Source organism: Herpailurus yagouaroundi, unplaced genomic scaffold, assembly GCF_014898765.1.
Source record: "Herpailurus yagouaroundi ecotype Mexico unplaced genomic scaffold, PumYag 250, whole genome shotgun sequence".
Lineage (NCBI taxonomy): Eukaryota > Metazoa > Chordata > Mammalia > Carnivora > Felidae > Herpailurus > Herpailurus yagouaroundi.
In genome coordinates, this window is record NW_024412467.1 from 13126222 (window position 1) to 13150893 (window position 24672).

Below are 24672 nucleotides of genomic sequence, written 5' to 3' on the forward strand. Positions count from 1 at the left end.
CCTGGATGGTTCAGTCAGTTAAGCCAATGACTTCGGCTCAGGTTGTGATTTTGCAGTTTGTGGGTTCCAGCCCCGTGTCGGGCTCTGTGCTGACAGCTCGGAGCCTGAAGCCTGCTTCGGATTCTGTGTGTGTGTCTCTCTCTCTCTGCCCTTCCCCTGCTCGCGCGCGCGCTCTCTCTCTCTCTCTCTCTCTCTCAAAAAGTAAACATTTAAAAAAAAATGGGTCCAAAATAATGTCAAGTATAGAAGCAGGAATGGAGGACAGCTTGTACACGTGGCTCAGGAGAAAATCAAAATGAAATACGGATGCAGGGTGGCAAAGTTCTGGTGTAAACTTGGCAAGACAAGAAGGAGAGTTTAGTGATCATTAACTTCTTTTCTGTAAAGGTGCTTACATTTGTAAACACACATACCACCAATCGCGTGGTGCCTTGTTACATTAAATAAAAAAATAATAGTTTTTGTTGGAGGGAAAAACCCCTTCCTCACACTTCTGGTTTCTTATGAATGCGTTGATTTCCCCTAAGCCCTCTTTTTTTTTTTTTTTTTTTTCCTGCCTGGCTTCTTACCCTTTCTTCTCTGCAGTGAGCTCATAGCTAGGTCCCTGTTTCTCCACTAGGGGGAGTGAGCCTACCCCAATGGTGAGCACCGGGGGCTTTACTCTGCATTGTTCCCTGGCCACCTTGGGCCAGCGTCGATCCAGGACTCGGACTTTTTCTTCTTGGTGGGCTGATGTGAGGCCTAGGCTTGCGGGGAGGGCGTGAGTAGAAAGTTGTCAGGCCCGTTAATGACCCTCCTCTACACGAGCCTTTATCAAGAGTCCTGCTATCGGACCCTGCAGAACCTGAGAAGAGTCTGGAGTCTCAAGGGAAGAGAAGGCTTTTCTATCTTAGGTAGGTAGGTAGGTCAGGTAGGTAGGCAGAGAGACAAATAAATAAATAGGAAGGTGACAGGAAGGATGGTGTTATAAAGCATGCTGTCCGTGTGTCGGCAAACAGCAATGCACTGTGAGCACTCCGAACTCAACCTCAGGAGGGCTGGGTGGGAAGAGGGGAGCAGCGGGTATCATGCAAAGGAGCCAGACTCTGAGCGTGGGGGGCGCCACGTTCTTGTTTTTGTCATCGCTAGCTTGCAAGAAGTGACTCGGCGTCTGGGACTTCATTTGCTGTCCCTCGAAAACAAAAAAGGACTACTGTGTTGGTGCCCAGCATCCTTCCAGACCAAAGTGCTATGTGTAGGGCAGTTGTAAGAAATGAGAACAAGTTCTCCCCAAAACTTGCAAAGAAGCCTAACCAGCAAACCATTTTCCACTTCAGTTTCCACATTAAATATATACGATAACATTGGGGCGCCTGGGTGGCGCAGTCGGTTAAGCGTCCGACTTCAGCCAGGTCACGATCTCGCGGTCCGTGAGTTCGAGCCCCGCGTCAGGCTCTGGGCTGATGGCTCAGAGCCTGGAGCCTGTTTCCGATTGTGTGTCTCCCTCTCTCTCTGCCCCTCCCCCATTCATGCTCTGTCTCTCTCTGTCCCAAAAATAAATAAACGTTGAAAAAAAAAATTAAAAAAATATATATATATACGATAACAGCCCCTTAAATAATATTGTGGGAATTTATTATGATCCAGGTACTTGTTCACTTAATGTATACCTAAAACAATTCTATGGGGTTGGTTCCAAGATTATCTTCGCTGTATAAAGGAAAGCGAACACCAGATGGTTTCAATGACTTGTGTAGAGTCCCGTAATTGGTGGGTGATGAGCTAGTAAGTGGCGAGACCGTGTGATCTCATTTAAAACGACTTATTTGGAAATGTTAGTTCCTTAAGGATGGCAAAAGAACACCGTAGCAATCCTTATTTATAAATAAGTCATGTAGATGTCGTAGTTAGAATTCCAATTCTGTTACTGTGAAGGACACACAATAGAGAAGAAAAGCGGATGACATCATGAAATGGTGACTACGTTTAGGCGTCAAGGGGAAAGAAAAAAGACAGCGTAAGAGAAGCATCATGTAGCAATTTCAGGCTGGAAACAGGAGGAACAGTAAACTGCATCACTGTTGCTAAGGCAAACTTGTAGAACCTATACATGCAGCTTGTGAAAATTCAAACACATTTTCACGTACCGGTGGTCCCCAAGGGCTGTCACTAAAGCAAACCCCAAAAGCGAAGCTACGTACATTACAGCAAACCATTACCTTTGTGAAGACACGTACGTACGAGGAGCCTAATGCAAGCATTTCCCTTTGAGACCAGGGCTATTGTTCAGTCTATGCCATGTTCTCATTCTAGCTCCCCAGACGTGCTCTTTGACCCAAAAAGGCACCTGCACTGAGTGGCTGATGAGTTCAACGTGAAGGCGCTTTTCCAAGAAGTGTTTCTCGGGTGGTGGACCTAATATTAATAAGCCACGAAACACAGACTTCGTCAACATCTTTTTTTTTTTTTTTTGACATCGATATATTTTTTTCCACTAGAGTAGGGAAAAATCCACCCACGAAGGGGGTAGAGCCGTTGTTTTGAAACCCACAAAGGTTTCACTTTAGAACAACATAGAGGCTTTTGGCAAAGCTTCCGTTAATCCCAATAGCCTTTTTTTTTTTAATTTTTTTTTTTGACGTTTATTTTTGAGACAGAGAGAGACAAAGCATGAATGGGGGAGGGTCAGAGAGAGGGAGACACAGAATCTGAAACAGGCTCCAGGCTCTGAGCTGTCAGCACAGAGCCCGACGCAGGGCTCGAACTCACAGACCACGAGATCATGACCTGAGCCGAAGGCAGCTGCTTAACCGACTGAGCCACCCAGGCGCCCCCCCAATAGCCTTTTAGATCATTGCAAATCAAAGCCACTAGCTGCTCTCCTGCTCAGATGATCTGCCAAGCAACAGTTAGCTAAGAAATAATTTATCTAAGGGTTTTATTGAAAGGTTAAAAGCCTTAAACCTAAGAAGTCAGAAATGGCTCCCCTGGCATTTGTCAACTTTCGTTGGAGATTATTTTCTTCAGTTTGCCTGAGTTCAGGGGATAGCTGTAATTTAACTAAACGGTGCTACAGATAACATTTTGTAGAACTTTAAACATACACAGCAAGAAATACATTCCTATTAAACACTGCCTGTTTGGGAACGAATGCACTGGATTCCTGAGCATTTAAAAAGGCTTGAACCTCTTCTTTGCCAAAACAAAAAAACCCTAGAGTCTCTTCTCTCTCTCTCTCTTCTGGTGGGTTTTCTTTTCCACCATGGACCAGTCATTTTGAGCGTGCGTGTTTAAAAGTCTCTGTGTATCACCAGGACTTAAGACAAACACTTCAGGAGTCTGTAGGATCGGGGAACCTGTATTTTAGGAATTTACAAGAATCTTCTACTTTATCTCTGCTTACAGCTAGAAGTCTTTGGATTATTCTGGCCAGCTTATACAGAGGAACAATTTTGCAAAAGCCATGAGGCTCCTTTGTCTGATACAAGCATCTTTGTAACTCAGAGTCCTTTAGAACCTATCACCTTGCAAATCTGTACACGATGTATTCCAATCTCAGAATCTAATTGGTTCTGTGATACTCTGGACAATTTTGTACATGGAATGGAGCGGCGCATGCTTTTGTGCTTGGAGAACCACCTCGCTTTTGTGTTGTTGCTACTGGTCTGGACTTGATATCCTATTTTAAAATGATTAAGAGGCCTTTGCCTAAACCATTGAATACATGAGGTGCAATGACTTCCTATCACAAAAGTGGCACAGACCTTGGGGAGCCTGTTTGGGCTGCACTTCTCTGTAGCTGTTTTCTGTCGGATTTATCGGTGTTTCCTGCCTGAACTGGACCTGATGGTCAACAAAACTATAGCTCATGTGGATTCTCAGTTGCTGGCCGGGACAGCAAATGCATGGTTGCGTCATTGCTGTGGTGTCTCCCCACCCAGAGCTGTTTCTTATATCTGTACTGGGTATAACTCTGCCTCTCCCCCCATCTTCATGCCAAAGCCCACTCGTTCTTACATCATCTATCCTGATGAAGTATCATGGCTCCGACCACTATTTCCAAACAACGACTCGGGCCCCAAGGTTTGTAGCTGCAAAGGGATTTACCATCTTGCTCTTCCTGAGCATTTGGATACCAAAAAAAAAAAAAAAAAAAAAAATGCAACTGGGGCAGGGATTGAATATAAAATGAATGGGATGTCACCGTTTTTCTCCTATGCTATTATACAATCACGTGACTCTCACAGAATCATGCCGTGCTGTGCAAAGGCCTTGCATGGTTACTGGAGCAGGCCAGGTGGGAACCAGAAGCTGAGATTTAAAAAAAATCCTCAGTGACTCGAGCTGGGGAGGGAAATGAGAGCGGCTTCTAGATCTAAGTAGCTCTGTTTCTCTAGCTCGGTTCTTTTTTTTTAATTTTTTTTTTCAACTTTTTTTTAAATTTATTTATGGGACAGACAGACACAGAGCATGAACGGGGGAGGGGCAGAGAGAGAGGGAGACACAGAATCAGAAACAGGCTCCAGGCTCCGAGCCATCAGCCCAGAGCCTGACGCGGGGCTCGAACTCACGGACCGCGAGATCGTGACCTGGCTGAAGTCGGACGCTTAACCGACTGCGCCACCCAGGCGCCCCTCTAGCTCAGTTCTTCAAAAGGGCACCCCGTGGCCACATGTGGCTACTTTTAGTTAGTTAAAACTCAATAAAATCAAAAATGCAATTCCCCTCAGTCAGACCAGCCACACTTGAAGTGCTCAATAACCATGTGAGGCCGGAGGCTGCTGCGGTGGCCAGGATAGATGATGACAAACATTTCTGTTATGGTTGAAAAGTCGACTGAACTGCACTGCTCGTAACCCACTTGAAAATCACCATAATGGCCCTAATGAATATGCAAAAGTGAGCCCATTTCCAGAACTAGGAAGGTAAAATGATGTTGCTAACCTGGTCCAGATGGCAGTAAGTGGTCAGTCTGATGGGTAATATTTCCTTCAGAGAAATTAAGAGAGGGCTGGCGAGTGAAGACACGCTCTGGGGCACGTGTGGATGGCAGGAGCCCTGAGACCGGCAGCCAAGAGCTACAGAGGTGGGCATGGCCTTCGGAGAAGTCCTAAAACCTCACAACGGAATCTCAGCTCTCCTGGTGGCACTAGGGGGAGTCTAGGCTCCAGTGAAGGGAAGGCAACTGGGGGAAGACAGCCATCTAAGAAGAAGAGCTTACCAAGCTCAACACCCCAAAAACAAACAACCCACTGAAGAAATGGGCAGAAGACGTGAACAGACACTTTTCCAAACAAGACATCCAGATGGCTAACAACCCATGAAAAGATGCTCAACATCACTCATCATCAGGGAAATACAAATCAAAACCACAATGAGATACCACCTCACACCAGTCAGAATGGCTAGAACTAACAACACAGAAAACAAGAGATTTGGGCGAGGATGCGGAGAAAGGGGAATCCTCTTGCACTGCTGGTGGGAATGTAAGCTGGTGCAGCCGCTCTGGAGAACAGTATGGAGGTTCCTCCACAAACTAAAAATAGAACTACCCTACAACCCAGCAATAGCACTAGGTATTTATCCAAAGGATACAAAAATTCTGATTTGGAGGGGCCCATGCACCCCAATGTTTATAGCAGTGCTATCAATAACAGCCAAAGCATGGAAAGAGCCCAAATGAAAGAGAGAGAGAGAGAGAGAGAGAGAGAGAGAGACAGAGAGAGAGACAGAGAGAAGAGAGAGAGAGACAGAGAGAGAGCAAGAGAGAGAGAGAGAGAGAGAATGGAGCACTACTCAGTGATGAAAAAGAATGAAATCCTGCCATTTGCAACAATGTGGATGGAACGAGAGGGGATTATGCTAAGTGAAATAAGTCAGAGAAAGACTGATATCATAGGATTTCACTCACGTGGAATTGAGAAAAAACAGATGAACAGACGGGAAGGGAAGGAAAAATAAGATAAGAACAGAGGGAGGCAAACCATAAGAGACTCTTCAACACAGAGAACAAACTGGGGGTTGCCGGAGGGGATGGAACAGTCAGGGTCCTGGGGTTGCATTCTGAAAGCAGAGTCCTGGGAGATGAAAAGTTTCCCTGTGCCTTGTATGCCCAGAAGACGAGACAGCTGGGACCAGGATCCTGGGTGTGGATCTCCCAGCTGAGTGTTGCTGGTTTGCAGATATTTACGTGGGGATCGAGGTTGAATGCTTACTTGTCTACATCTACGCAAGTCCTAGGCAAATCAGGAAGGGCTTTCTTTTCTTTTTTAAATTTTGTTTACTTATTTTGAGAGAGAGAGAGAGAGAGAGAGAGTGAGTGAGTTAGTTGAGGAGGGGCAGAGAGGGAGAGAGAGAACCTAAAGCAGTTTCCCTGCAGGCAGCATGGAGCTCGATACAGGCCACAAACTCAAGAACCATGATGTCGTGACCTGAGCCGAAACCAAGAGTCGGACGCTTAACCAACCGAGCCACCCAGGCACACCTTGATTCACTCACTCTTTCCTCCAGACGCTGTGTCTCTACGTGATGCTGGAATTAGTGCAGCCATGTTGTTACCACAAAGCATCACAGCCTGATGATGGCATCCCTTAGCCATGTTATTGAACTGCTGAATTAACCAGCCTCAGAGCTGTCCTACTACTGGGCTTTATAATGGGAGATTCATTCACTCACTCACTCATTCATGCAAAAAGTATTAAACAAGCACCAAGAAATGCCAAGCATTGCTCAAGGCATTAGGAATACCATAGAGGACAAAACACACAAAGACGGTTGGTCTGATTTTGCTTATCGCTTCGCCTTCCTTAAGTTTTTGTTGATGGAAAACAGAAGCATTTTAACGTTCACCCTGTTGGTCGCGCATTGGCTTCACAGGTCATTTAAAAGTCTACAATTAAACAGCATAAAAATAATCAAAAGGACACTTCTTGGACCCTATGTTAGTTGGCGTGTCTGTATTCGACACTTCAGACCATTTTCCCCCAAACCACTGCCCCTTGTCTTGGCTTCCATACTGATACACATTTCTGGTTTATTTCCTATTTTTCTGTCCACTTCTCAGTCTTTGAGGGTCTTCCTTAACCCCAGGCCATTTTTGCTTTACTCCTAGATGATTTAATGTTGGGGGTTCCATGGGGTTTTCTATCAGGACCATTTATGTCCCCCTACTCCAACTTCTTCCAGAGCTATCGTCAACTCACATGACTTAACGACCATTTATTTATATGACTATTCCAAACCTGCATTTCCAACCCAGATCTCTCTCGTGAGCTTTCCAATCTGTATATTTAGTAGTCTATTTAGACATTTGGGTATCTCACACCCAGTGTGGTCAAACCATGGCAACATTCTGTGTCTTAAGCTCACTGGGTCTTGGGTCCCCAGCTCGGCGAATGGTCCCTGTGTCTGCTCACAGATTCTGTCCAACGCAGAATCCTGAGTAGCTGCCACGGTTACCCCCTCTCCTTCACTCTCCGAAATCAGGACCCACCTGATTCCATCCCCTCTAATTCTTCAGTCTGTCCTCTCCCCCAGCCACGCCCATTTCTGCCCACCCCCGCAATCAGGTCACTGGATCCCGGCAACATTCGCTATCTGGCCACCCTGACTCATGTCTTGGGCTCCCTCCAAGTTCTGGTTCCCTATAGGCAGAGCGATGAGGCTGCAAATCCGATCATGCAGCAAACCCTTCCAAAGCCCCTTACTGCTCTCAGGATAAAGCACAAACAATGAATATCATTTTCCTGGCTGCACGATCTGCCCCAACGCCCCCTCATCTTACAGACGTGCTGGACACACACTCTGTCTCCCTCCCTTTTCCCCAGCTCGGTGTCTCCTCGGGGGCTAGTTCCTCCCCTTCTGACATTCCCCTTACCCATCCAGCTTCCCTAGGATAAATCTCATCACACTTCAGGTTTCCTCTGCGATACCCCTCCTTCCAAGATGCCCTCCCTAAGTCTCCAGACGTGGGTGGGTGATGCTTCCCTTGCCCCCAGACATCCTGTACTTGCCCTGACTGCTGAGTGCCTGAACCCTACTCCCAGGACTGTGGGTTCTGTCAGCCAGGGGAGTCTGGCTTGTCCCTCCTTAGTATTCCCGGTGCCCAGAATGGCACCTGCAATATAACAGGTAATCAACAAGCACACGAAGGAGGAGTACATGTACTGGGGATAGTTGCTCATGGCTGTAATAATAATTTCCGTAATTAATTCTGTAATTTCTGGCTTGGGACGGTGACTTTTTTTTTTTTTTTTTGAAAGAACCTTATTACTTAAGAGAATTTTGATCACAACTTCTGCGCATTCTCTTTATTGTTTAAACCACTTTCCAACTGCTAGGGCAAACTCCTCTGTACTGGGCTCGGAGGTGCTAGGAGGGCAATTAGAGGTCGCTGATACTGAAGGTAAACCTTCCTTTGATGTCCACACCGCTACTCTACACACAGCTTTCGGAAGATGCCACTTCCACAAGAGGCACGGGGAACATCTCAGGATGGGACACATTAACGGTGCCTGGCAGAGGCTGTGAAAAGCGGTTCCCACAAACTCCGACTTGGGAAGCGTACGCACCCGGGTTACCAGAGAAACACGGGACTTAAGAAGGGCTGAGCCTACTACAGTTTGGTCTCCTCTGATCCGCTAGAGAATTTTTATTTTTATTTTTAAAATACGAGGACCTTTTAATGTAAATATCAGGCTTCTCTCTCTCTCTCTCTCTCTCTCTCTCTCTCTCTCCCCCTCTCTCTCTCTCTTTCTCTCTCTCTGGAATGCCAGACAAGGGAAAACGCAGCCTCTTGCATAAAAGAGTTGTCCATTTCGGGGAGCTTCTGTTTGTGCTTATAATGAAAAATAACACCTTCCACGATGTCGCTCTCACTCAGGGAAGGAAGAGAGCACACTTCGGGGCACTCTATTATGTGCTGGGAAATGTTATCTCTAATTCCCAGCACACAGTGGGCAGCAGAGATGCTCCCAGTCTGTTCCGCTGACGTGCCCCCCCCCGTTCTTCCTTCCTCTCCTTGGGGGGCCCTCTCCTTCCTGGGGTCTCGGCGGGATCCCCGTGGAGACTCCCAGGAAAGCTGCCGTGGTCTGAACTACCTGCTTGCACATTCTGGTGTCCTGTTCCCCCTTAGGGTGTGGATGTGTGTCCCATGCAGGTGCGATGTATCATGGCACAGCAGAGAGGTGGTCTCCCTTCCCTGTCCTGCCCCCCTGACAACTGCCATATACATCCCACGCCCATCCTGTACGGAGAGGGTGACCCTGAGGGAGGACTGAGGTTTCCCGGGAAAATCCACTACAATCGCCACTATTAACCCTAACATTCTTTAATTTTAATTTTTTTTTTTTTTTTTGAGAGAGAGAGAGAGAGAGAGAGCGCGCGCACGGGGGAGGGACACAGAGAGAAGGAAACACAGAATCCAAAGCAGGCTCCAGTCTCTAAGCTGTCAGCACAGCGCCCGGCGTGGGGGCTCGAACTCCTAAACTGTGAGGTCATGACCTGAGCTGAAGGTGGATGCTTAACCGACTGAGCCACCCAGGTGTCCCGACCCTAACATTCTTTAAATCCCGCATTATGTTTCTTTGCAGAGATTATTTGCAATGGCGCTAACAGCACGACTTACTCAGATCGTCTGACTACCAACTGGCAACATGTTACAACAAAGTTTTTCGGTGTTCCTGTAAATTCCAAACGGAGGACACACTGTCTTAGCAGGGGTTTTAAGAGTGCACGCCCACTGGCCGCGTGCCCTTCCACAAGGTAATAAGTGGCCTCCCCTGCTTCATCTTTATTTTGGAAAAGTAGCACTAGGGACACCAGGTGACCTCCTGAGATCCTTCCTAAGTCAGAGAAATATCATCACCACTTTACTAACGGCCAAACCGTTCACTGTTGTCAGGATATGTTTCTCCTTAACACTTAAAAGCCACTATATGCTGGGGCACCTGGGTGGCTCAGTCAGTTAAGTGTCCGACTTGGGCTCAGGTCATGATCTCACATTTTGGGAGTTCGAGCCCCACGCCTGGCTCTGTGCTGACAGCTCAGAGCCTGGAGCCTGTTTCAGATCCTGTGTCTCCCTCTCTCTCTCTGCCCCTTCCCCATTTGCGTTCTCTCTCTCTTACTCTCAAAAATAAATCAACGCTGTTGAAAAAAAAAAATTAAAAAAAAAGAATCTGTGTCTCCCTCTCTCTCTGCCCCTCCCCCGTTCATGCTCTGTCTCTCTCTGTCCCAAAAATAAAAATAAATAAATAAATAAATAAAAACATTGAAAAAAAAATACATAAATGTTAAAAGTTTTTTTAAAAAGCCACTATATGAAAGTGGAGTATTTAGCACCCATCTACATAAATATACATAATCTGTTATTGCTTATTTAAATAACTGGCCATAAAGTTTCATGGACCACAAAGCTGAATAAACAAGGGGGATCAGAGAACTGGGAGGTTCACCAGCAACAGCGAATAAAGCAAATGCTGTGAACCTGGAGAGCCAGCTCCCGGTTGGCACATACTGTTCTCCCAACACACGTTTACTGAACATCAGCTACGTGCCAGGCGCTGTTGGAGGCTCTCGGGCTCCATCCATGAACAAACCAGACAAGACCCGATACCCCGCCTGGTGGAACTTCCATTTCAGTGAGAAGAGACAGATGGCAAAAAGGGTAACACAATAAATAACTTACTTCTAGGGCCCGTTTGAAGGTGGTAAGAGACAGAAACTAACAAAAGACAGAACACAGCAGAGCAGGGGCAGGAAACGCAGGACCTAGGGAAGGAGGTGGCCATGTAAAATCTGGTTGGTGCAGGGTAAGCTTCGAGGAGAAGGTGACATCTAAGCAAAGACCTGAAAAGAGGGGAGCTATGTGGATGGCCATCTGGGGGAAGAGGGTTCCAGGAAAGGGTTCCAGGTTTCTGATTTACAGAAAACCAAGAGAGGCAAATGCCCTACAGAGGCTTTAAAAGTAACATACTGAGTCCATTTACAATTTTGTGGAAGTGGGGCAGGAGGGCCAATGTGGGATTCAGCCACAGAGCACTTAATTTCTCTGTGTCAGTATCACCTCCTCCAGAAGTCCTCCATGACTGCACTTGTCTAAATCATGGCTCTACTTATGACTTTATCTTTTTACCCTGCTGCTTTGTTTTTCTTCATACAGCTTACAACTGCTTGACGATATACCCTATGCTTATTTAATTACTTCCTATTTCTTTTTGTAGAACATAAACTCTGAGAAGGTTAGGATTCTGCTCTTTTGGTGATCGCTGTAGCTCAAGGTCTGGGAGACCACGTGGCACAGAGGGGGCCCTGAGTGCCAATTTGTTGAATAAACCAAGGTGTGTTCCAGGGAGTCTAAGAGAACCCTTAGTTTCTGATTCAAACAGGCCGCAAGGTTGGTAAACAGAGTTAAAAAATGGGCTACCACGGGCCCCTGGGTGGCTCAGTCGGTTGAGTATCCGACCTCAGCTCAGGTCATGATCCCACAGTTTGTGAGTTCGAGCCTTGCGTGGGGCTCTGTGCTGACAGCTCGGAGCCTGGAGCCTGTTTTGGATTCCGTGTCCCTCTCTCTGCCCCTCCCATGCTCACGCACGCTCTCTCTCTCCCGAGAATAAATAAACATTTTAAAAAATGAGCTATCAAACTGTAGATTACTTTCCACCATGAGTGGAATGGTAATCGCTCCTCTAATTGCTTACCTTGTGTTCCCCCTCAACCTGCTGCAACCATATTGTGGAAATTTTGGAAAATGGGAGGAAAAGAATGTATGATTTCACATCCCTACCACACCATGGTTAACAACTAAAAATTATCTTTTTATGTAGTTTTCCAAGTGTCCTGCCTTCTCACGTGGCCTCCATATACCCAGAGAATAAACCATTTTCTCTGATTTTAAACTTTTAGGTCGGGGGCGCCTGGGTGGTTCCGTTGGCTGAGCGCCGGACTTCGGCTGAGGTCATGACCTCACGGTTCGTGAGTCCCGGCCCCATGTCGGGTTTGCTGTTGTCAGCACAGAGCCCGCTTCAGATGCTCTGCCCTTCCCCTGCTTGCAGTCTTCCAAAAATAAATAAAAAACACTAAAACAAACAAACAAATAAAAAAAAACAATCAAACAAAAACAACCAAACAACTTTCTCCGTAAGGACACCTGGGGGGGCTTAGCTGGTTAAGTATCTGGCTCTTGGTTTGGGCTCAGGTCACGATCTCACGGTTTGTGAGTTCAAGCCCCGCGTCAGGCTCTGTACTGACAGCCCAGAGCCTGGATCCTGCTTCGGATTCTGGGTCTCCCTCTCTCTCTGCCCCTCCCCCTGCTCACGCTCTGTCTCTCTCTCTCTCTCAAAAATAAAGATAGATTAAAAAAAAAATTAGGGGCGCCTGGGTGGCGCAGTCGGTTAAGTGTCTGATTTCAGCCAGGTCACGATCTCGCGGTCCGTGAGTTCGAGCCCCACGTCAGGCTCTGCGCTGATGGCTCGGAGCCTGGAGCCTGTTTCCGATTCTGTGTCTCCCTCTCTCTCTGCCCCTCCCCCGTTCATGCTCTGTCTCTGTCCCAAAAAAAAAAAAAAAAAAAAAAAAAAAAAAAATTAAACAAAAATTAAATGAAGGATTCCTGACGTCACTCCTGTAGGCATTTGAGATACTTTTCCTTCTTCCACCCAGCTCTCGTTTTGCCGGATTTGACTTTTTATGCACCAGTTTGGGATTTTTAACCCGCTAAGCAAAATGCAAAGGATTCTGAGGAGAACCGTCAAGGGTAATAAAACCTCATCGATTCTGAGTCCGCCCTGCCCGCGTCTTGATAAATCTCACGTCCCCACGGCTTACCTTTACACTTTCTACGGACAAGTGGGGTGTTATTAAGCAAAAATCAATAGCGTACAGAAGGTGGAAGAGGAAAGCGACCTAACTAAGGACAAACGGCTCTCCGTTATCAGCAAGCTCATGCGGACAGAGCGTAGCTGCGGTGTGGGGTGTGGGCAGAGGCCGGCCCTCCTGGGCTCTGCACGGCCCGATGGGCCGACACGGTCATTTACAAACCAACAGGCCGCTCTCGGGGCCCGTGCCTCCCCAGAGGACCCCATCGCGCTGCCAGGTGACCCACGAGTGCCGTGAGCTAACACAGGAGGCAGCACGAGGCGTCACCAGCCAGGCAACATGGAATGCTTGCTCCAAGTCCAGGAAATGCCTCTTGGAAACACACGACTTGGAAAACGAGTGAAGTCCCTTTGCCACTTGCTGTTCCCTCGGGTCGCGGCGATAGAGTCTTATGCGTTCTACCCACCGGGCTCCCAGCTACCGGAAGGTGAGTGATGTCCTAGAGAGGGGAGGGGAACAGGAAGCCCTAAGCGGAGGCGAGAGAGGGGCCGGGCGGTCTCGTGTCAGTGCCCCCACACCGTAGGAGGGGTTGGCGGACCCCGCACCGCTAGGTAAGAGGGGGCAGGCATGTTCCTTCCTAACCCTTGCGCCTGCCGACTGAGGGTGCGGCATGTAAAGGGTCTCAGAACCTATAAAGGATGATGACGACCCCTCATGATGGTACGCTAACACTTCTTGAGCATTTATGGGATGACAGCTCATTCTACAGGTTGTTATGGATTGGACTGGATCCCCTCCCCCACCTCCGAAATGCATGCCAAAGCCCGAGCGGTCAATGTGACTGTATTTGGAGAAAGGGCCGTTAAGGAGATAATGAAGGTTAAATGAGGTCACAAGGGTGGGGCCCTAATCCAACAGGGCTGGCGTCCTTCTGTGAAGAGGAAGGGACACCAGGAGCGTGTGAGCAAGAGGAAGGGCCATGTGCGAAGGCAGTCATCCGCAAGCCAAGCAGAGAGACCACTCCAGAAATCAATCCTGCTGACGTCACGATCTCAGACTTCCAGTCTCCAGGTCCGTGAGAAAGCACGTCTCTGTTGCGTAAGCCACTCAGTCTGGGGCGCTCTGTCACGCCCCAACGTGCCTCACAAACCAACGTCCGGGTGCCACCTTCCGTAATCCTCGCTGCCACAACATCATCCCCACGGTCTTCGTCCAATTCAGACAGAAGCCCAGAGAAGGTAAGCAATGCGACTGAGGTTGCACAGCTAGTCAGGAGTGGAACTGGAGTGGGACCAGCCATCTGACGACAGGGCCCACGTCCCTCACAGCTGATATGACACGAGGTAACAAGATTAACACCCGCGGTGACACAAATGGACGCTTCCCTTCAGAAAAAACCCAGAGCAGATACAAGCTTCTGCGTGTTCTGTGTGCAACCGGATTTCTAGATTAGTCCCTCCCTTCTTCTCCTCTTCCCTTCATCCAAACGATAAATGCGTTTGCGAGCCTTGTCTCTCTCAAGCACTATCGGAGGCTGGGGGGCCTGGCGGTAAGCCTCTGAGGTCCGTGTTCTCCTGGAGCGTCCACGCTAGCAAGGAAAGGCAGCCAACAACTCAACAGAGGAGCACAGACAGTGACAATGCACAGGCAAACGAGTGGGGAAGCTGTGCCGACAAGTGGAGGCTGAACCGGTCCTTTCCTCCACTAGCAGCTACTGAGCGCACACAACGAAGCAAACGGGAAAACCATCTGAGGCCCCGGCCTCAACGCCACCATTTCTGTCTCTAGAAAACGAGGCTTCGGCTGCAATGACCCTTGGCATCTTTGGTTACGTCAGAAGTTTCTTGGGCAATGCTTACCCTGACCCAGTTATCGGGTGTGATGGGAACAATAAGCGGTACAGTTAAATACATTCTGTTGAGTATTCCTGAAGGTTAACAGGAAAAGAGAGAAGGGCTGCGGGAAGGTAGGAGGGAGGGGAAGGGGTCATTTAACTGGATCTGAGCAGGCATTAAAAAAATTTTTTTTGTTCTTTATTCTTGAGAGAGCGTGCGCGCGTGCGTAAGTGGGAGAGGAGCAGACAGAGAGGGAGACACAGAATCCGAAGCGGGCTCCAGGCTCTGAGCTGTCAGCACAGGGCTCGATGTGGGGCTCGAACTCACGAGCCATGAGATCAAGACGTGAGCCGAAGTCAGATGCTTAACCGACTGAGCCACCCAGGCGCCCCAGAATCCCTCTTTAGAGGAGAATATGTGCGTTAATAATCTGGCCCACCGCCTCACACCAGCTTCAAACAGTGATAAGACTTGAAACAATTACTGGTGATTCCTGTATCAAGACTGGAAGATGACAGTTTGTCATTTCACCAAGAGTCTTAACGGGGAGAGTGGAAGGGAAAGAGGCAAAGGAAGGAGAGGACAGGAGGGGAGGGGAGGGGAGGGGAGGGGAGAGAGAGTAGGCGGGGGGAGGGAGAAGGAGAGAAACCTAATTAAAAACAGCAAAGCTCTTTGGGGCGCCTGGGTGGCTCAGTCGGTGAAGCATCTAACTTCAGCTCAGGTCACGATCTCGCGGCCCGTGAGTTCGAGCCCCGCGTCGGGCTCTGTGCTGACAGCTCAGAGCCCGGAGCCTGCTTCCCATTCTGTGTCTCCCTCTCTCTCTGCCCCTCCCCCACATGCATTCTGTGTCTCTCTTTCTCTCAAAAATAAACATTAACAAATTAAAAAAAAAAAAAGCAAAGCTGTTAAAAAATAAAAATAAAGAATACTTAATATAAAACCACTGCATACATTTATATTTAAAGACAGTCATTCAATAAGCAAAAGACACACAGTATTTATTCACTGGCAAACACCTGTGGATACATTCACAGAGCATCTGTATTACTGTCAATATTATCATTTGAAATATCTTAGGTGTACGGCCGTATTTTCTAATTTTTTGCCACTTTGACCTCTTTTATTGTGGCAAGACAGACTGTCAGTAAAAAAAAAAAAAAAATCTGTTAAGGAAATTCTAGATGCCTGTAGGTTTTTAACATTTGTCTTGGGAACCCCTAGTGTCCGAAAGGGCCTCCGCAATTAACTTCACCCCAGCTGTGTGTATTCGAACACCCACAGGCTCCCAACCAGTAACCCGCATCATTCCTGCAGCCACATCATTTTTTCACAGCATCCCGTGGTTTAGTTCCAATGGTGAGAAAAAGGGAGCTTGATTTCTCTCTGCTGCTATAATACTGAGAGCTTTGGAGCGGTCTACAAAATTCTCTTTTCTCTCCAGAACCGTCGGGGGTGTGAGAGGTTCAAATCCTGATAAAGTGACGCAGAAAACGGAACCCAACTCCGAGAAACACACACACAGATTCCACACGTGGCTTTCTGGGCCCTGTGGAGGGGACCAGTCCCCCTTACCTTTATCATAGATTTCCTTCAGAACCCCTCGTTTTATCAGCTCTTCTCTGCTTTGCCTCATTGATATTTTCCTTTCCAGGGCTACAAGCAAAAACACAGAGAAGCAACTGTGGGTCAGTAACAAAGACTTTTTCAGAGGAATCAAATGTTAAGATGTATTAAGAAGTAACATCCGGAGAAGCTTCTGTAAGTTACTGTTTTATTAATGTCAGTTACTGAGACCTGTTAACATTTTTTGACAGGAGAACAAGCATTTCACTCAGATTATTTCGTTTAATCTTCAAAGCAAGCTTCAAACTACTTAAGGGGTAGGCACTTGTATTTCATTTTATTCCACCCCACTTCACGGCGTTGTAATCTGTAGCACAGACGAATTCAACAACTCCTCAGAGCCGCAAGACTCCTGAGAAGAAGAGCCAGGATTCAAAGCCAGGAATGCTACCTCCAAGGTCAGCTCAACTTGTGTGTCACAGCGTATCTCCCTGACTTGGGACGTTCCTCGTAGGTGGGATTGCTTTTTTTTCCTTCCTTCCTTCCTTCCTTCCTTCCTCCCTTCCTCCCTTCCTCCCTCCCTCCCTCCCTCCCTCCTTCCTTTCCTTCCTTCTTCTCTTTTCTTTCTTTTTTAAATTATGTAGATTATATAGATGTCACTGAGGATTTTTTCTTTTCCTTCCCAGCTACTAAAAAAAAAAAAAAAAAAGTTTGAAAATCTCTCCTGCAAACTCTCTGGGTTGAAATGGAGGCAGGTGGTAGGGGGACTCCACCCCCACCCCCCCCCACGGTACAGATGCCCATCACTCTCCTCTCTTAGGCTCCAAACCCAAGCAGGCAAGCGACCTGTGAGCTGCCCAGTTATGAAACGCACGTGTACCGTGACCCAGCTGCTCATCTGAGCCAAACACTCAGGCAGGTGGGGCTGGGGGAGCGAAGAGGGAGCATTTCTCTCAGATCAGTGGGCACGACAGAGGGCAATTCGAGTGAAAACACAGCCCAGGAGTGGAAGAGTGAGTGGCCGCCCAAAGGGCAGGCTTGTGGCTCAAGGCCAGGCTGGGCAGGTCAGGAGAGCCCACAGAAGCAAGCGAGAGAGCCCCCCCCCCCCACCCCAGCAGCTGGCATCCCTGTTTCTGGGTGAACAGTGGGTAAAGGAGGTGAGACGTTATTTTGTTTGCTTTTGTCACCTTGATACTCTCCACATCCTTTGGACACACAGTTATGGGGGGGCAGTTATAAAATAAGGAAAATTTTAGGCAAATTTAGATACAGATTAATTACACAGAGTTCAGTAGAATTTAGTCCAAAGAATATGAGTAAACGCTAGAAAGCAAGCAAGGAAACGGGGACTGTGATGCTTTCACCTACGAGCTGTGTGACCTTGGTCAAGTCACTTTGCCTCTCTGAGAAAACACTGACACCTCAGCCCCAGCTGCTCCGATTTAATAGGTCCAGGGTAGGACCTGAAGACCTATATTGGAATAAAAAGCACACTGGGTTATTCGGTCATATCAAGGTTGAAAATCCCTTTTTTTATATATTTCGGGACTTACTATTTTTAAAATATCCTAACGTTCTCTTCACGTCTAGTGAATTCAGGGATATGAGACAAGAGAAAAAAACACCAGGTTAGACTGCACTCGCGTATAGCTTACTGAGAACAGGTTAATGATAACATGGAAACGTAGAAATATCTACCCCCCGAAGTGAGGGCAGGAGGGCTGTATGAAGGTCACGCCACAAAGGCGGGTGAAGGAGTCACCGGAGGAGGGCTTGTTTTGGGGGCTGGAGTTTTAGGACTCATATTGGACGGCACGATGAGGTGGCAGGAGGGTAGAGAGACGTCCTCTGTGCCCAAGAGGAACCTCCAGAGAAGGGAGAGACAACTGCGGGCGGCTAGGTTAGGAAGTTCCGCCGGCTTTTAAGCCAAGATTTGCTAGTGGTGCAGTGGGAAAAGACTGGATAGGCCACGTGAAGCAGGGTTTTTAAGCAAGGACTTTGTGAAAAGATCCTCTGGGTGACGTGAAGCCGTGCGGGAGGCACGCAGCAAGGGGTGCTTGGCCCGTCCTATACTGAGCCACAAATTGAACAGATTTCTTTGAAACAAAATGAGGCTTCCCGGGGGCTTCTCCCAGCGGAAGGACCTGACGCCCAGCATTAAAGGAAGTATCTGCAGCAAGGTGGGCAAAGACATGGGCTTGGCGAACTGCGGTGGCACTTTCCGTAGAATGTGGGTGCTCCCAGGCCAAGCACGCGGACCTCGGCTGTCACGCGTGCTCATTCAAGGACGACAGACCCCTGCCCGTGGCGAAAGGCGCTCTGCCAGGGGCTGGAGACGATGGTGACCGAAGGGACGGTCCTTCCTTCCACAGAGTTGGCAGACTAAGATGTGGTTCAGACGGTCATCAGATAGTATCACCTAATGTAGGGTTACAAATTGAGGGAAGTCCTGTTTAAAGAAAGGGACACGTCCTGCCCGACGTGTGGTCTACAGTCTCCCTCATTGGGCCATGAGAAAAGGCTTTTCTGAGGAAGAGACCCACAGGCTGAATTTGAGAGGTGAACACATGTTATCTTGGCAAAGGGCAGTCACGTAGGGGCTGAGGGGAACACTCCAGACATACAGCAAGCTGGGCACTGCCCCCCCCCCCCACCATGGAGGAATCATGCCACCATTGGTGGAGAGAAAGCAACCCATGTTACTGCAGCCACCAGCACAGATAGAGGACTCGAGATGTAGACAGAGGGATGGGGGGGGGCGGGGGTGCTGGGCCACGCAGGGCCTCACGGACCATGTTATTCTAAGGGCAACGGGAACAAACGGTCAGAGTTGGGTATCTGAAAGATCAATGCCCACGTCGATGTGGGGAGCGGGTTGGAGGGAGGCCAGTTCTAGGGGATCACCTCGTCTAGGCAGGAGATGACGGTCACTTGCACCAAAACGCTGGTGACGGAGAGGCAGGCAAAGGGTGCATTCGAGTCACGGGAAGGGGGCAACGTTGCCTCGGCATCACGCGGAGGATGTCCGGTGGCGGGAGGGAGGGAGAGAGGGGTCCGGGGCGACTGCTTGGTTCCTGACGTGCATAGCTGAATGGACGCTGCTGTTGATCGCTCGGGTGGGGGACACAGGATGAGAAGCAGGGTGGTAGGGAAGATGGCGATCCCAACGTTGGCCATGCCCAAGAGGTGATATCAAGGACGTGCCGGGGAAACGTGCCCGGATACTTTCTAAAACAAGGATGGGAGGTTAACTGAGACTGACGCATACTGGCATGGACTATGGTGGACTCTTTTCAGTGCTGCTCACACTATTCCACGGAGATGCTCCTAATGGCAAAGCAGTAATGCCAGGGGCTCCGAGGGCAGGACTGAAGCTGGCTGTCCCCCAAAGGTGCCATTTCTTGACTACACTGAGTCTGTCCTTAAGAACTAAGGTGGAGCTCACGGAACAGATCTGCTCGTATTTAAACAATACATCCCCCTCCCCTCCCCATCCAGTTTCCAAGTTTAATTGACATTCTGTCAAGAGATGGCTTATTCATCCTTTGGGTCTGTCCATTTCCCGGGACAGGACGCTGTGCCCACAGGGGATACCAAGATCATTTTGAGAAGGGCGGCGGGTCATGTTATTTAAGTTAATCCCCACCACAATCCTCTGAAGTAGGTCCCACTTTTCAGGGGGACCTGAGTCCCAGTAAAATTAACTTGCTCAGGGGGTGCCTGGGTGGCTCAGTCGGTTAAGGTCATGAGACTTCGGCTGAGGTCATGATCACATGGGTCGTGGGTTTGAGCCCCACTTTGGGCTCTGTGCCGACAGCTCAGAGCCTGGAGCCTGCTTCGGATTCTGTGTCTCCCTCTCCCTCTGCCCCTCCGCAGCTCACACTGTCTCTCTCTGTCTCCCAAAAATAAATAAACATTAAAAAAATGTAAAGGTAAACTTTTAAGAGCATTTTTCTAAAGCTCTAACCAGCAGAACCAAATTGGAAAGGGCAGGCATCTAAGTCCACCCTCCCTCCCCCTCCAAAATGAAAATTCAGCTCAGATAGCGGCAATGCAACTCCATGGATCTTTAGAAAAGAACCACTTTTCTGGGCGGTCAGTGGACCACACCGTAACAGGCTTTCGAGGTGGTCCTGTGGCAAGTGAAACATCAAACACAAAATCGCATGAGCCAGTGAACATGCAAAAACCAGCACAGGGACACCTGGGCTAAAATTCTGTGCCCAACCAGACACACAGCCTGAAGGGGGATAGGACGGAAGTTACCAACAAAGAGTCAGTTGAGGAGATCCAAATACACAGAAAAGAACTTTCCAGTACCCTTCTTGCCTGAAAGGAACAGAAGAGGGACTTCTGAATTACTGTGCCAAAAATTACCCCAAATGGCTCCCGCAGAACCGTCATCAAAGGTTAGCATATCCAAGAAAGACTTCCAAAGCCTGCCATCAAATTCAGCCTTAATAGCAAAGATGCAGAAAACCTTGAAAGGCAGAACTCTTGCATGTTTATCACCATCTATTAATCATGCCCTTTTACTTTCTGTATCTTCCTTTCCTTCCCTTTCCTTCCCTTCCCTCCCCTTTCTTCCTTCCTCCCTTCCCCCCTTCCCTTTTGAATGCACTCCACACACAATGCTACATTAGTTTCAGATAACTCTTGGGGTCCTGCTGATTCTGGAGAGACCATCTCTTCCAGGACTAGCCAACTCCCACAGACAGTACCTGACTAGCCTGTGTGAACACACCTTCCACGTGCAAACCAACCAACCCAGAGCCCACACCCCCAACTACCTCCTTTAGGGGGCTCTTACTACACAGGCCACTTCCCCCTGCCCTAATCACCCCAGGCCCTGGTACCAGACAACTGGGGACGGTCCCTGTGCCCCAGAGCCTGCTGAAATTATTCAAACCAGCCAGGTAAGCTTGCTTATTACACTGACCATTCTCTCCTGTGGGAAATACACCAAAGTCTCTTGCCCACATTTTTCTCCCACTCTTTCTGCCTCCTGACCCACCCCGGTGCTTCTCCGCAAGGCCCCCCATCACACGGCCCTTTCTCTTGGGCTCTGTGAGTGTGGCAAACCCTATTTTCAATGGCAGCTGTCTTCCGACCTGCTGGCCTCACCACATGTTAAATAACAATAACAACCTACATCTCAAAACACACCTATCCTGGGGCGCCTGGGTAGCTCAGTCGGTTGGGTGCCTGACATCTGATTTCCGCCCAGGTCATGATCTCACGGGTCCGTGAGTTCAAGCCCCGCATCGGGCTCTGTGGGATTCTCAATGTCTCTCCCTCTCTCTCTCCCTCTCTCTGCCCCTCCCCTGCTCGTGCTCTCGCTCTCCCTCTCAAAGTAAATAAAGCAAAAACAAACAAAAAAACCCCACACCTGTCCTTGCTCTAGCTTGTAAACAAAGGAAAAACTAGGCTTTACACTCCAACCTCTTGTTCTGAAGTCTGCGCCCATTTAAGCAAATGCTTTAGAAATGCAGAGCCTGGTGAAGAGCTCACTGATCCTTGGCAGTAAATTCCAACGAAGCCCAGAGACCGACCCTAACAACAGGAGTGGTTCCAGTCTAAGTGCTCTGCTGAGTTCTTCTTCCCAGACAGCACTGGGGTCTGTGCCATAGTTAACCAGAAGCCGGCTCTCCAGCACCCCGCTTTGTGTATTCTCTTAGCCTCCCTATCCATACGATGTACGCTAAGCCCAGGATCCATCCCATGCTTCCCTGACATCAATGAACTTCAAACAGACATCTTGATCTCGGCTGGAATGCCCCCCCTACGGAATGGCCAGATTGGAAGAATCTGTTAAAAATAACTTTTTATTTGCATGTGCGCGCACACACACACACACAGTAAAATACCAGATCGCGAGTAACTCGTTCTGCAAGGTTCCGCAAGACGAGCAAACATTTCTAATAGGTTTTAACTTGATAAACGAGCGATGTCTTGCAATATGAGTAGTACATGACATTGAATGGCACATGATCACAACTGAGCCAATGGTTCTTCTCTCTCTCTCACTGCGGGATTGTGGGTGGTCATCTCCCATGCTCGGATGCTCGGTCTCAGGCCGTGGCGTTTGGCAGAAATCAGTGATTTTTCAGGACGTTGGAAGGTGCCCACAATGGGCACAAGTGTATTTTTGTCACTTCAAAGCACCTACAGACAGTCCTTTGCTTTTCCAGACAAGACGAAGGCGAGGAATAAGCTTCATTCTAGGTCGTTGGAAAGGCTTCTTGTTACAAGTTGCATGAGAAGAAAAGGATTCTATTGAGCTGATGGGTAGCAGTAATTCTGTTAGTAATAGCGAAAGTCATCCTACACCATAACCCTCCTCTCTTGTCTCCCTCACACCAGCCACGAAGGTTTTCAAAGATAAGTGCAGGTTAATTTATTTTTCTTTATATTTTGTCTTTTCTTTATGGTTCTGTATCATATCACAGTATTGTGATCAGTTTTATGTGAATATTTTTGGGCTGTGGAACGAATCATCTGAGCCTCCATTATTTCTTATGGGGAAATTCGCTTTGATACACAGGTCCTTTGGATTACAAACATGTTTCCAGAATGAATTATGCTCGCAAACCAAGGTTTTACTGCATATGCTTATGTTTCTTCATTGACAAGAATATTTTTCACAGTAAATGATTTAAGAAATACAGTGAAAAGAAAGTCCTTTTTTCACCACCCCTCCTTCCTTGGATACAACTCCCCAAATCTGCCCTCCTTTGCCCTCTATTTCTCTGTCTCTTCTTTCCTCCCTCCTTCCCACACACTCCTCCTCCCCCATATATAAACATAGTTTTTAAAAAACATAAACGAGGGGCGCCTGGGTGGCGCAGTCGGTTAAGCGTCCGACTTCAGCCAGGTCACGATCTCACGGTCCATGAGTTCGAGCCCCGCGTCGGGCTCTGGGCTGATGGCTCGGAGCCTGGAGCCTGTTTCCGATTCTGTCTCCCTCTCTCTCTGCCCCTCCCCTGTTCATGCTCTGTCTCTCTCTGTCTCAAAAATAAATAAACGTTAAAAAAAATTTTTTTTAATAAATAAATAAATAAATAAATAAATAAATAAATAAACGAGATCGTTCCGCTCGTATCACCTTACAATTCTTTCTTCCCTCTCATTTATCAATATGCTTTAGAGATCTCCCCATCAGCACACACAGAAGCACCTCGTTCTCTTTGAATGACTCCAGCACCATAATTTATTTACCCATCTGCAACCGATGGAAATTTAAGTCCGTTTCAAATTTGGGGCGCACAAACATTGGTACCATAAACCTGTTTTTTTCCAGCATGCGTGGGAACAGGTGGAAGAATTTTGTAGAACACGTCGCTAGATGGACGATTTCTGGGCAGTACATCCTTTACGTGCTCCCAGTACCGAGGGAAGAAAAACACTTATGTTTCATAACTTTTAAGTACCACTTTTTTATTAAAAAAAAAAGAAGAAGAAGAAGAAGCAGGGCCAGTGGTGGGGAAGCAATATTGATGCTGGAACAGATTATTTGCTTCTCCTCAGAGTATCAAGGCAAGGACTTGTTGAGATTGTCCTCTAGGATAATCCATCTCTGTTGAATTCTCCGCTCAACTGCCTTTAAATTACATTCCGGAGGAGCTAGAAATTTCAAGTGGGATAAACAATCGAGCAATGAGGCAATCTGCAGTAGTCTCCACAGACTCTTCCACCTTCGGTTGTTAAAACAGTCAATGTGTAAGTAAACTCAGTGCTTTTATCCCTTTGAGATTTTACAACCCCAGTGAATGTGGATTTCGTCTAGAAATTTCCAAGTGACAGATGGAATGAACCTCAAGAGACTAGAACAGACCTCCACTTCCCATTGGACTTATGAAAAATGACGATTATTAATATAACGCGACGATCATAGCCTCGGAAACCCAGCACGACATAATCAACCCACATTCACACTATCTCCATGCAAAATACTCTCACGTTTCAGAATAAATTTATATGTACAATATATAAAAGGAGAGAAAGGGGAGGAAGGATTTGAAGAAGTAGGATAAACCTGGAGACCTTCCAGGTTGAAAAACCAGATGGCAAATGCCAGCTTTTTTAGGGAGGAAATTAATGAGAAAAATTAGGAAAATTAATAAGGAAATTAATGAGAAAAGCAATGAGGTTGTCGATCTAAATGCTATAGTGAGAAGAGGGAAAAGTGGAAGCGAATGCACCTGTATATGTCTAGTTTCAAACAGAACGGTATGACCAACATATTCAAGAAGTCATGTTAATCTAGAAACAAAATGGTAGGATCGCCAGATACGGTGCTTCTTAGTAATGAAGATATTCGAGTCCTATGAATATCCAAACATTTTGCCAAAAGTGTATAACTGGGCAAAAAGGTTTAATTACTTGATCATCTTGAAAGCTTACTGAATTCAAAATGAAATTTTAAAAACTGGCTACTAAGATTGAGGGATCCTCCAGAGAGGCTGACCCGTTCAGAACTTTTCTC

The 24672-nt window shown here is 47.6% G+C and overlaps 1 protein-coding gene across 10 annotated transcripts in view; it reads right to left on the reverse strand.

The window, feature by feature from the left end:
• The window catches only part of PHACTR1 (phosphatase and actin regulator 1), a 567250-nt gene that overhangs the window by 95661 nt on the left and 446917 nt on the right, over positions 1-24672 (reverse strand). For all 10 annotated transcript variants that reach the window (XM_040460558.1, XM_040460556.1, XM_040460562.1 and 7 more), the window contains one exon: positions 16197-16277. In XM_040460558.1, the coding sequence (XP_040316492.1) occupies positions 16197-16277 (81 nt within the window). The remainder of the gene's footprint in view (positions 1-16196; positions 16278-24672) is intronic.